The following is a 14,081-nucleotide window of genomic DNA, read 5'->3' as shown; positions in this document are numbered from 1 at the left end:
AGCTTCAGTTGTTCTGAAGTTGTATCACTTGCAAAATAAAGTATGTTCACTGAAAGTTATACAATGACACCTGCAGCCAAATGTCAGCTGTAAATCTTTCCCAATCAACAATTCAGTCTCCACTAGCAAGAGCAAGGATCAAGTGAATGTTCTCATCTGTCAGAAGCTACCAAATAACCATGTAAGTTTATATATATTGTGGTAAACCAGTTAAAACCTATTCTGGATCAAAGCTAATATTCAGATATTAACATTTTTATAAGTATATATTCTTATAGGATTGAAGGAGGAAATCCTGACCTACCAAGAACTAGTGTTTTGTTAATTGATAGATAGTTACATGACAACCCTGAATATTTCTAGTGTTGATCTTTCTAACTTGGAGGCTGTTACTCTCCTTGAAATAGCCTCAACCTTCTCTGAAATTTTACCTGGAGCCAGCCAAGTGTGCTTCCTTAACCTACCAAATCCACCCTGACAGGAATTCATGAACTCGCTGAAGCAAGGCAAGAACATAAGAATGACCCTACTGGTCAGGCCAAAGGTCCATCTAACCCAGTATCTGGTCTTCTGACAATGGCCAGTGCCAGGTGCCCCACGAGGAATGTCCTGAAGCCAATTCTGTGGTCTTTATGGCAGAAGATTAAATCCACAATCATATCAAATACCTGAATAGATGCTTTGTCAGAGTGTACAAATGCAGAGGGGAGAAATTCTGGAGTCCTCTATACAGTGCTGCATGGAGTGCATCAGAGAGCTGTTGACATCTTCTGCCTTGGTCTTTTATGTGGAACCACCAAGCAGGTGCTAAATGCAAAAAGATAACCAACCACCAAACCACCAGAAGACATGCCAAGTGGTGGAGGCAAAATACTTAAGAATTTACAAGTTTCAAATGGAATGATTAGCAGGTAGGGGATATGGGAAAAGGTGGTAGTATTTTTGCATTAGAGCAGAGTTTGTGTGTTTCCTTTCCTCTCCAACCATGGTCAAGAAGAAAGTGACTGAGGATAGCAGAAGGGTGTTGCACAATAGCCTGCAGAGCATCTGGTTCGTGTTCTACTGCTCCTTACTCAGGACAAAGGACTGCGAGGGGAGTTCTATCAGTCTGGTACCAAGGAGTTAAGAACTAGGAATGAGAATCCTGCACAAATGATATTTTATATAAGAGATAATTCCATTTTGAAAAATCATGGAGGATTTTTCTACATGCAAGAAACATTTTGACAACTGAGACAATGAGTAGGACTTGTGTTATTCAAGTCACAAATCTCTGGCATGCAGACAGAAAATGGAGTCCAAGTTCTGGCATTTTAACCAAAAGCACTGGAATGATACAGGAAAGAAGATTGGGAAAGACAGCAAATAGCCGAACTACCTCCATTTCTGTAGATCAGTGGCTCAGAGAAAGGGAGACAATTCCAAGAGCAACAGTGGTCATACATACCCATGTTGAGACAGGCTATTACTGTCTGAAATGATGACCACACAGGAGACAAATGTGCTCTATTTTCATCTCTATGGAATGCAAAACTAACCAGAGGTATTACACTTACCTGCAAGTCATTTTCCTTCTGAGCCTGTCCTGATCCTCCTTTATTACAGGACCTCTATAAATGAGAAAAATTAGATAGTGAGAAGATGAAAGCCAACATAATCAGCAACCACCAGAATAGAGGGAGTAAATAAAACCAGCTACAGTTAACTATTTAACTCTCCACTGACTTACTCAGTAATATCTACAACATTAGTTTCCAACATCTGACCACACCACTCTTATCTCACTGCATACAGTAGTTCACTCCAAAGCTTTCAAAAGGATGTGCCATTGAGATCATGCCACTCCCATAATATACTGGAAGCCAAATATTTTCCAGTATTTCAGACAGAATTTTGATTTGTTATTGAATATTTAGAAGAATCTTTTTAATGTTAAAAATATTAATGTACATTTTACTTTGGAAAACATCCCTCCTGTAAGTAAAGTTAACAGTGAAGACATTAGGCCAGGTCTACACTACAAACTTACACTGGTATGACTACATCACTCAGGGCTGTGAAAAATCCACACCCGAGTGATGCAGTTATACTGACCTAACCCCTGCTATAGACAGTGCTATGTTGAGCAGAGTGCTTCTCACATCAACATAACTGTCTCTTGCAGAGGGAGATTAACTATGCCAATTGAGGAAGCTCTGTCAGCACAGTAGCACCTTCACTAAAGCAATACAGCGGCACAGGTCTAGTTGTGCTGCTGCAGCTTTTAAAATATAGAGCTATCATTAGATACATCATAGTCAGATTACATACAAGTCTGAAGAGAGAAGTAGTGGCAGAGTTACAATAGAAAGCTTGCAGAGTACCTGCTTTGCTATATCTAGATAATCAGATCACCTTTTAGCTTTCACGAATACTAAAGTTTATCTAGTTTAATCACTAAGCTCTACTATATGTGTATCCTATTTGTTACATGTACTGTAGGTTCTTGTAAATCTAGGACTTAAATTTTCAAACAAATTGTGTGTATATGGAGAACAAGCATAAGATGCCTCAATGAAATTGAATACAAGTGAACACTCAGTTCCATGCGTAATGCATTGTGCTATGTTTGTTAATGCTATCACAAAGCAATTTCAACACATTAACAAGTCATGCCCTCAGCAGCTGAACCCTCAGTGGCACATGCTTTTAATAAAGTGGCACATTTAAAATGCAAATGGGAATAAAAACCATAGTCTCTTAAAGGGTTTGAAGGCAAGGAAACAAGCAAGCAAATATTTGCTTAGTTCTATTCAGCATTTTGTGTGTGGCTGCTACTTATGTTGCAATTCTGCTGCAACATTGCTGTTTGTGTATTCAAACCACATTAAGTGTGAAGGCCCATAAAGGAAGCCTCCATCTCATGATGTGAACAGAAACATTTGATTAATGGAACCATGAGTATACCTTTCTGTTCCAAAGCTCTAACAACATATCCGTACCAAGGGTGGAAGTGTGGACTGAACAAAATACAAGTTAAGCATCACCATCTGCCCTAAGTACCACACAGCAAACTAATGATTTACACAAACAATACAGCTACAGTATTTATGTCAAAAGTTACAGCAAGGATGTAGTTGATATAATCAAGAATCTGTCAGAAAGTACTTCCTATTCCACTAAGGTACTAAGCTCCTAGCAGACAATATGAAGGCTACTAAATTAGTATATATTCCTTCCAATGAAATTAATTAGTCTTAAACACCCACTGAGCCTAATGTGTAATTAAGCAATAATGTTAAGCCTTGTACAAAAGGACTCCTCTGAAAAGTGTGTCTTATGTCAATATCACTATTGCATCTTATGTCAATATTCTTGGAACAGCCAAGGGTTACTCACCATCCAGGAGTCTTTCCTGCTTCATGATGCTCCTAGAATGGTTCAGTTTATCAGAAGTTAAGTGGATTAGATGGCTTTTTCCAAGACCTGAATAGGTATCACTTTCAATTTATTTGGTTCATACCAGTATCAAGAGACTGGTCAGTACTCTTGTGTTACTATTCTTCAGATTGGTGCCTGAGAATCTTAAGGGCATCTACTGTACTATATCTTTAGGAGAAAGTAATGATGGATGTGTACTGCAGATTCATCAGAAAACGAGACTTCTGCAGCATTCCTTCTTTTCTGTTACCTCAGCACAGAATGTTAGAAGTGTTCAAGCAAGGCAGAAGATGGAATGTGGAAAAGTTCTGAAATTAATGGTTTGCAATTATGAATAGAGGGTTAGAGGGGAGTAGTACACAGATGGCTATCCATCTAGTCATAGTGCAAAATTAGATAAATCTCCTGTTATAGTCTGACAAGGAGGATCTGTAACTAGTGAATACTTTTGGACTGAGCTTTTTGTGAGAAAAGTTTCTTTAAGGCTTAGATATTAGAGGTTAAGAAACAAAGCTCTTTAGTGGAGATAATCAGGAAGTCACCTGTAAGAATGTTTGAGAGAATTATTTTCTTGCACCACCAGTTAGCGAACAGACAGTGCATGTAATTCTCCTACTCTTGAGCAAACAGCCATCAAGAATGCATTTTTCCCATAACAGAGCTCACTTCACAAGCTATCAGAAGCTCAGGAAGTGCAACTCTAGTTTTTATAAGAGCCAATGCTATTGATCTTATGTTTGCTTTAAGAGCAATGAAGAGATTTTTTAGAAGTGATGAACTATTTGAAGTAGAGAACCAGGACTGGCTCCCAAGATTTCTGTAGGGAAATATTTTGTTAACTGGAAAGCACATATACATGTTCTGAAATCCATTTTAAGGTGGTGGTGGGCCATTCCTTGAAGTAGGACTGGATACTAGTGTTCTTGTTATTGCAGAAAGGAGTTTGCTTACAAAACAGATTAAAAGTAAACCTAACAAATTCAAGGTTAATAGGTGCCAGTGAGGACAACTATTTAATACTAAGATGCAGGTAGGAGGGGAAGTGGGGGTAGAAAAGTTGCTGTAAATCTTTAGATCTAGTAGCCAAAGGGGATTCCCCTCCCCTCCAACAGACCCTTGATCTTGAGTAACTAATCTTTAAATTTTTCCCACTCCAACCCTATACAGAATCTATTGACCTATGTGAAGGTTTCTTGCTGTTCGATGGCAAAGATTGTTTCACTGTAAATTATGTGTTAAGAACATGACTGGTTTACATTTACACTGATCACATACGCCAGTTTGACAAGGAGAATTTAAGTTCTGCATTTTCATCCTGACACCCCAGGATTTACTGGACAAGCTGGCTTCTATTGGAAGATGAATTAACACAACCCTGAGTCTTTGGAGGAAGTGAGCTGGTCAGCACAAGCCTGAGGATAGTGAAATTTGCTATGCTTTAAGCAATGGTCCCCAGCTCCTAGTCTGCAAGCTCATTTCTAGCACTGGAACCTGCAACTTTGTGGATTTACTCCATTGCTGGTGACTGTTTCAAGTGACCAAAAGAGTTAAATGCATACTGAGTCACAGAATGGAAACATTTTCAAACCCTGAAATCTGGTCAGTACAACTCATTACCAAGTACCAGTAGAAACCTGAAGTCCTCCTTGGACTCTAAAGTCTGATGGTGAAAATTGATATGTAAGCTACCTGGTAAAAGGGATGCCCAGAGCTCTCTATTAAGCAGAATGTAATATACTGATTCAGACATTGAGTTCCACCTGAAAAGGATTATAGCTTGTGTTGTGTGTGTCCTTGTACCTAGGCAAATCTGAATGAAATGACACCAGAGTAACTTCATCTAAATCTTAGCAACTGGGAATTGGTTAGTTATTTTTTAGGACCTGCACTAGGAACTCTGCCTTATATCAAGACATCTCTAATCCTCTTGACTTCAGACAAAGTTACCATTCTCTAATGAGGGAGCAGAAGAAAGGAATGGGGAATATTTTGTGCAATATTTTGGTATTTGTAGTTACTCTTTACATATTTAGACAGCATAAACTAGCTGTTCTACTTAAGTTTTACTATTTTCTAAACATATCAAAACCTGGAACTAAAAAAAAATGAAAGCTGTAGAGAATGCTCCAACTTCAGAGATCTCATACTATACCGTGAATCGTGTCTGTCACCTGGAAACCAGAGTGCTCTAGGCACGATCGCATGGGCAAGCCTGCAGCAGAGAACACATGCATATACAACTAAAGTGGTACATTACCCTCAGAACACCCTTAACTCCACCCAACACAAATATATCCCCTGTAAGAAGTGCTTGGCTTCATTCAAGCTATCTGCCAGTGCCAGGGATTTGTAGTTATTCCATGCTACAAACAGACATTAAAAACAGCAACAATCACAGAAAACATTGATAATTACAGTTACACAGCAGTCTGCATTTTATTTAGTTACAAAAAATAAAAGGCAGCAAGGCAGGTATGGAACAATTTTCTACAGAAATGTGGCAAGCATTTTAACTTGTTCAGTTGTTTGCTTGAATGAAACGTTAGAGACCAGATAGAACACTAGAGTTCCCAGGTCTTACTTGTCTTCATTTATATGTAGGAATTTGTTTTGGCTGTTAAACAATGTAAAGCCCCAGTAATGCTGAGTTAATGCTTTTATTTTGACAGAAAAAGTGGGAATGTGAATCAATCTCCAAGTCATCTTTTGGTAGGTAAACGTACATAAATAAAAAAATTAAGTTGAAAGTTATAGTACCAACTGTTGTAATAATGTGGGAGCTTTTGAGGGAGATTTAATTCTGAATTTAAATAAGAAAACAGCACACAATATTAGAATGTTCTGCATATGAAATCTAGTCTCAAAGTCCAAAACGTTAAGTGCACTTTGGCAAATCTTTCAGTTCAGTAGTTTATACACCAAGATAGACAGCACTTCAATAGTCACTTGGTTGCATTGAGAGGTTTTAAAGTTAAATGCTCCCGTAACAATTTAGCTCTTTTGGGCAGGAATGAGAAAAAAAAGCAGCAAAAGGCATTAGTTTACTTTGAATGTATGTGACATATCTGCATTGTGCCTCAAACACTTCAATTTTAATGTGGTTAGTATTTTTACCTTTCACAAGCACAAATACTTGTCCTGTTTAAAAAATAAAATAAAGATCTGCTCAAGGATATACTCAAGAGAAGTCCTTGATGTGTATAAACATCCATGCCAGTGAGACCATTCATAATGGCCAAGCCAGTTCAGCTCCGCCCTCCACCCCACATTCATGCACACAGAAAATTTCTTAAACATATAAACTATTATGACAGAGGAAGGACAAAGCTATCCTTGTGTGGCAGCTTTAACCAACTGGCATGGTTTATATTTGATGAGTTATATGTACTGACATTTGTGTCTTCCAAAATTCATAATAAGCAAACTGGGATCATTTTCTATTAGCAACAAATGGTTCTCCCAAAGGTGGCTCATATTGGAAGTAGTGGTGCCAGTATCCTTCATTTAAAAAGTCAGTGTCATCTACTTTTCTGTGTTTCACTCCTTTATTATGAATACAGTCTTCACTGAATGAGGGAACCTAGCATAGCTTGCTTTGTGCACCACCAATTTCAACAGAAATTGGAACTGACAAGTGTTCAAAACTGCTATTCCAAAGGCGGCAAAATGAGTTAAAACTTACAAGTGGTGACTTATTTTTCTAAAACTATCACTGGGTCTTTAAAGAAATAATTTTAGTGTTAGGACCCAAAACTGAGAAACTTCTTAACTATTTCTATTTTTATTTAAAATTGAGCAAGTGCTACTTTTTAATCATCACTTAAAAAAGGGAAGAATTTTGTTCACTTGTTCTTTTTAACCATGCTTAATCATTTTAGTTTATGCCACCAGAAATTCACTGCAATCCTAAATGAGGCTTCCAAAATACCCCAATTAAAAAAAAAAAGCAGTTTGCTTGTTTTAATTTGAGTTTAAGATGTAGGTGCTGGAAGAGACAAATGTTGGTCGACAGAAACTGTGAACCTCAATGCAATCTGAAAGTTTTACCTTGGGACTTTCTCTGCTTACTTAACCCTTAGTGAACTGCACCAACAAGAGCAGTCATTTCACTGCCACTATGGAAATAAAGGAAGTTAGACATCTCAAAAGATCCTTCAACACCAAGATGAAAAAGGTTAGAAAAGTTCTGAATGCACAGTTTCAAATGATTTAACCAATTTAGACAAATTAGTTCTTAGATTTTAAAGCCCAAAATCTTGTTTTGATTCCTTTATGAACAGGGCAGAAAAGAGGTAAGTCAAGAAAAAACCCCGAGGGAAGGAGGCAGGTGACTAAGCTCTAGTATTTGTAGTTTGTTTTTCCAAACTTTTTCAATGCATAATTACATTCAAAGCCTCTTGTTATTAAAAAAAGATGTTCTGCCCTTCCATTACTCAAATACAGATGTTTTGCAGTCCATTTTCCTACTAAAAACTAACATTTTAAGATAGACTAAAATTAAAGCCATTAAATAAAGTTATTCTATTGTGAAAATCATTTACTGAATTATACTAATATCTCTATAGCCTATTTTGTAAATTGACTATGGATTAAGTTTTTTAAAAATAACCAGTTCTCTTTCAGAAGGTTTAACTAAAACAAAAAAGTTATTAAAAAGACAGTATTCAGTTAAGCCAAATGCAGACTGAATTCTTAATTTACATCCAGCTGTGCCTGGGTGGTTTCAGACCAGTGGATAATCTTATGGCTGTTGCCGCAATACTTGGCTACAGTGGGCCATAAGAATAAACCCTTTAAAATGAACGATGGTCCAGGCTTTCAGCAATCAAAGTCAGGACCTGAATCTCATTTTTAGGTTGTGTATATAAATAAGATGCATTTTGTGATTAGTTAAGTGACACCTTCAGGTTTAATTGGATGCTATCATCACTTTCTGGTCAATTCACAGAAGGAAGCATGGATTACATTTTCAATAATTAACTGATGTAATAAAACCTTCAGAAGATTATTCCAAGGAAATGATTGGGAATTGAAGGAAATTGCCACCAACTAATGGTCAGCAAGAGACAAATTTCAATCACATGGGAAAAACTGAACATTATTGTGTGACGTGTCAAGCAAGGTAGATAAGGTTAAAATTTGTTCCATAGTTATGCAGTTATAGCTGTTAAGAATTTTATAATAGGTCACCTTTACAAAGTATTTTGTATACTCCATTTGGACGTTCACCTGTTAATTCTCTATAAATATTGCCACATAATTCTGTCAATCTTTAAAAGGGGTTTTAATCTTGGTACTGACCAATTGGCAACGAGAGCAATACTGAAAGAATGTTTGATAAAGAGCTCCATGTTAGTAAGCTGCTATAGCAGTTGTCACACCTAGCATTCATTCCAAAACTTGTATTTCAGAATGTGACAGCTGCAGGGTACTGGATGTTTGTGTCCGAAGTTTTAATGCTATTAAATACTGTACATCAATAGGTTTTACAGTAACCATAATAGACATTTACTCAGCATAGGTCTCTACAAAACGCTCAAAGACTATTCAGAGTAAGTTTGACAAAGCTTCAACTTAAACCTCAGAAGGGTTTGTGAAAGTGAGGCTAAGATTTAAAGGATTTACAAATTGTTTAGTCCTTTGAAATCTTAATGATGCCAAAGAAATTCCTATAGATTACACAGCAGCAGATTTTATACCTTGTTTTGGAATATCACACTCCAAACTCTTAATACCAGAAATAAACATTATGGACCAAACCAACAGCAAATGAGCCTTCAGCTGATAGACACGAGCCAGGATTTCTGTATAGAAAGGAGTACAAGTTCTAGGCAATGACAAATTAAAACAGAAACTGAAACTAGAGATCTATTCCCACCACCACCAAAAAACATTCCCCAACAATAAGAGTAGAACACACTTGCCTTGACACTGATAATTTAAGTCTCTTGAAATAATTATCCAGATATAAACTATAGAAACCCTCCCACGCCCAAAATGTTCTATGTACTCACCATCTGTAGGATTGCGCCATATAAGCGGAGGAGAACTTTTCGTGGCTCATCTGCAACCGTCTCCATGGTGTCAGGTAACGAGCACTGGAACAGCATGTTGCTAAGGCCACCTCTAACAAAAGAAAGGCAATGTTCATAAAGTCTACTGAACATCAGAAAACTGTACATTCCTCTCATGTCTCATATCAGTGAAGACCAGATTCCTGCTTTATTACATATTCCAAGGCTTTGGACTGTCAGATCTGGAATAAGTGACCTGATCTAAATGCAGACTAAATTCAAACTCTTCAGCACATCACTAAATCACAAATCAGTAAGAAAATTTTATTTAAGACTGCTGATAATAGCTTGCCATTAGAAGCTGTATAGGACAGAAATCTACCTTTTTATTTAGGGGGGAGGAAAAAAAATAGGTGTTTGACTTATTACTGTGGGATAGTGTTTCTGCCGAAGAGAATCACTGGAATCTAGCCTGAGGAATGAAGACTTTTCCACATTTTCAAAGGCCATTTTATTATTTAAGTGAACCGCAACAGGATCTATTTGTGGAAAGGCTCATGAGCAGAATAGTAGATATGGTGCAGGTCACGACTGAGATATTTTAATGAGCTTCTCCCCCAGTAGCTAAAATGATGCTGTTCTAAGCTGTACTCTTCTCTTCATAAGCACTAAATCTCCAGAAAGATTAGATTTAATGGTCACCGAAAAAAGTTTGGTCAGTTTATCACAAGAGACATGCAGTTATGAACACAGAAGTTTGGCAGGAGTTTCATTCACTTCTGCGAACTTGATTGTGTACTATGCTCTCTCCCTTTATTTACTTGTAACATCAGGTATTGAAGGATACCATCAATTAATGGTTTAATTAGAACTCCAAAGAAATTGCATGATTTTGGCCCTGATTACCCATAGTAAAAAAGTAAAAGTCACATGGTAGTTTCATATGCAGAAACCTGTAGATCTAAAAATGTACTGAAATTTGATTTGCACTAGCTCTCAGTTTAACTAGCTGAATATTCATCTGGGGAGCCCTACTGTAGTGGGACTAGCACCTGTTACAAGAGATTGTGAAAGAAACATCTCTACTATACACTCTGCATATGATATGATTAATCTTAGAGGATCCTTTTTGTGTTTTAAAGAACCAGGTTTTCAGTTTGTACCCCTTTTACTAGAATAGTTTAAAATTTTACTTGAACAAAAGCTTCCAGCGCAGGTTGATCAGTCAAAATACCTATTTAACTATCCATGGACAACAATTTAGTGTGATTGCATGTCATTTCATTCTGCTGAAAGACTAGACTCACATGGTCTGTAGCTATGGTTGCAGTGGTGTTAGGTCTTATGAAGTCCAGTAATAAAATATCTTCATATAGCATCTTTAAATGTTATTTTTTGTATTTAAAGAGTAACCAACAGCGTCAGAGGAGACAATACTGCCTACAACTGTGACGATAATTTTACAGAGGGGAAATGAAATACATCTGGAGTGATATTTTCCTCTGTTGGTGGTCCAATAGCAAGCAGAATATTTGTCTGATGCCCCTTTTATAGGCAAAGAAAAATGGAATAAGAAGGTTGATGAAGCTAGGCAGGTCAAAGGATGAAAACTGAAAATGTTAGAATTGGTTCACAGCTTCGTGAATGGGAAAGCTAAAAATGATGGATGTGTCTAGGGCTATTTTTGTTCCTTGTGATTGGGACAGAGTGATAAGTTTGTCAATTGTAATAGTTCCAAAAGGAAGATAATAGTTGCCATCTGTCAGATGGCTCAGAGGGCTGTAGTTTGGCACTTGTACTGGCAAACGGATTCATCTCTATGAGCAAGCCTGGCATTTTTTGAAGTGTTTATATTACCATAGCCACTCATCCCAACTAGGATTGGGATCCTACTGTACTAGGTAGTATACTAATATATGATCGAAGACATCAGGGAAACATGCAAAAGCTCAGAAAGGAAGATGGTCAGTTTGCAGTGATAATCACAAGAGCCACAAAGAACTGAGATGTTGGGTGAACAAATGAAAGTTAGCATACTTTCAAGCTAAATATTAGTCAAATTTAAATATGGTACCTCAATTAGTTATAGCTAGACAGGTATCTGTCAAGCTGAAAACGTCAGTATACTTCTGGTTCTCTCCCATGTCAGCAAGATCCCATTGCTTTGCTATTCTGGAGTTAATACTGCTTTGCACACCCCAATTACAAGCATTTAATTATCTTGGCAACATCCTGGATATCCAGTACCTTTACATAGTAAATTGAACCTCCTCCTTTAAATCATTTCAAGGTAAAAAAAGATTGAACACTTTTGCTCATATCATACCCCATTTATGCTCACTTATTTCAAGTGAAAAAGTGCTACAGAAGAATTTACCACTACATTGCCTACTTGTTTCTAATATGTAGATCAGTGATCTGATTACCCTGAAGACAGCCAAACCTATCTGTTTCCTCCCTCTAATTCTGATGTCATAATCCCACCCAGTAAATTATTCATAAGACAGCAGCAAACAGATTGAGAGGGAAAGAAGAGAACACTAACTGATGTCACTTATAAATAGAATCATAGGATAACTGAAACCTATGAAAATCCTGCAGTTGTGATTACAGATGGGCATCACCTCTTACCTGTAATGCATAAAGCTATGTTCATTACAAAATTTCATAATGTCTGAAGTACTGCATTTCAAAGAAAGGTCTTTATGACAGTGGTGTTTTACAAAGAAGCCAGCTACCGCTGCATACTCCACTTGCTATTAGTGTTATCTTTTAATATTTCCAGTGTGCTGAAATGGCTTAGAAGGGCCCAGGAGAACCCTGTTTTTAAAAACTGAAATAAGTTGGTTCAACCATTTAAGTTCCAGTATGCAACATAAAAGTTATTGTCTCAGTTTAGCTTTAATTAATGAGTCTTATTTAAAATGCAGTTTTACCCTGAAACATGACTAAACATAGTTCATTCTTACTCAACAGGTATGCTCCCTGCATATAACAGTCAGAGTCATAACAGGCCGATTAATGCATTGTTACTTTTGACTTGTGAGCACTGCAGATCTAGTAGTCTAGTGAGGTGATTTCAAATCATTCTTGAGCATGACTAAGAATTGATTACCAAGTTACAGTTGCAGGACCAGTTACACTTGTGCAAACCCACTGAAGATACCTGTGCAACACTTATGGAGGGCAAAATCTGGCCTGTGGAACCTTTTTCTATTGGTAACATGGAGAAAGAGCTTAAGTTTGACTTTAGGATCCCAGGTTGAGTTTGCTGGGACAGCAATTAGAAAACCATCTTTTTACTTTAACTGAGTTCACCGGATAGGAAATAATTGAGACAAACTGAGTAGCTTATGCTGCCATTATTTAGTATTCATTTTCAGACCACTACTGAGCTTTAAACAAATAATGGCTGATGCACTTGTTAGGAACAGGAACTTATACAGGCATTTGGAAAAACTGCTAAATCATGGTTGAAATTTTAGCTGGATAAGGTGTTTAGGAAATCCTGCAGTCCTTTAAGTGGTTGTGCCAGTATCCTGGAACTACTTAGTAAAGTGCACCAGTATCAAATTATGGCGGAAGATGACAGAATCTTTTAGAAAAGGTTAGCATGCAATACACATTACTATAGCCTTTATTTTGGCTCCCAGATTTCAGAACATTACTTAGTAATACTTAAAAGGTTCCCAGTTCCACTTTGCTTTTTGGGGAAAAAAGCTTATTCACTCACCCCACATTGTCTCTATTATATTGCTTTTCTGCAGCAGGTCTTCATTACTGCCTCTCCTATCAGCATTATCAGGAATTTCCCTTCACAGCAAAGAAAAAATAGTGTAATACTGACAGGAGTATAATTGTTGACAGTGGTAATATGGGCTCATCTTTCAAAAAAAAAAAAAAAAAAAAAGAAGGTGACCAGGATAAAGTAGTAGGCTAAAAACTACATTTTATACTTCATTATGTCCCTTAAAATTTGCGCTGTATTACACCAATTAAGTTAAATCAATACTTTGTGTATGTCATGCCATGATCTCACAACTATCTAAAAAGGTACAGCTCTTTCAGATGCCCAAAAGCTCAGAGGTCTGGGAAAAGCACAGCATGGTAGACCTGGTCATATTGTATTGCTCAAGTTTTCCTTCAATGAGATCCTAGGAGTCTGAATGTCAGAGGCCCACAAAAAAAGCTGTGTAGATCAGCACTTCCTAAACTTATTTGCAGAGAGCTAGCTACTCACATAGCACTAGCTACTCATTTTCAGCTGCTTTTACAGATATCTATGCCATTTGTGATGGACTAAAAAAATAAAAATTAAATTTAAAAAAGCCACCACCGAGAAGCAGCTAGCCTGTGTGCTTCTACTGGGGCTGCTAATTACATAGAGGAAACAGCAGCAATCCTTTGGAACCAGATTCATCTATGGGAAACGAATATCCAAGGAAACATGGTACAAAGCAACCAGATCCTATGTTTAAGGAAAAAAGGACCAGGTGGTCTGGCAAGTATCCAGGGAAGTACGTAGTGGGGGGAAGACTAGGCAACTTATAACACAGGTAAGCAGGGAGAAGAAATAGAAAGATAAGGGAGATCAAATGAAGAGCAAAAATAGATCATGTAGAGTCATGACTACAACACTAGGTCTAC

General features: G+C 37.3%; 1 protein-coding gene across 1 annotated transcript in view; it reads right to left on the bottom strand.

The window, feature by feature from the left end:
- CHKA (choline kinase alpha) overlaps positions 1-14,081 on the bottom strand; it is a 39,160-nt gene that overhangs the window by 19,285 nt on the left and 5,794 nt on the right. The window contains exons 2-3 of the mRNA XM_037899533.2: positions 9,435-9,546; positions 1,557-1,610 (exon numbers count right to left, since the gene is read on the bottom strand). Coding sequence (XP_037755461.1) covers positions 1,557-1,610; positions 9,435-9,546 — 166 coding nt within the window. The remainder of the gene's footprint in view (positions 1-1,556; positions 1,611-9,434; positions 9,547-14,081) is intronic.

Source organism: Chelonia mydas, chromosome 6 (genome assembly GCF_015237465.2).
Source record: "Chelonia mydas isolate rCheMyd1 chromosome 6, rCheMyd1.pri.v2, whole genome shotgun sequence".
Lineage (NCBI taxonomy): Eukaryota > Metazoa > Chordata > Testudines > Cheloniidae > Chelonia > Chelonia mydas.
The sequence above is the reverse complement of the archived record's forward strand: the minus strand, read 5'-3'. Positions and strand labels throughout refer to the sequence as shown.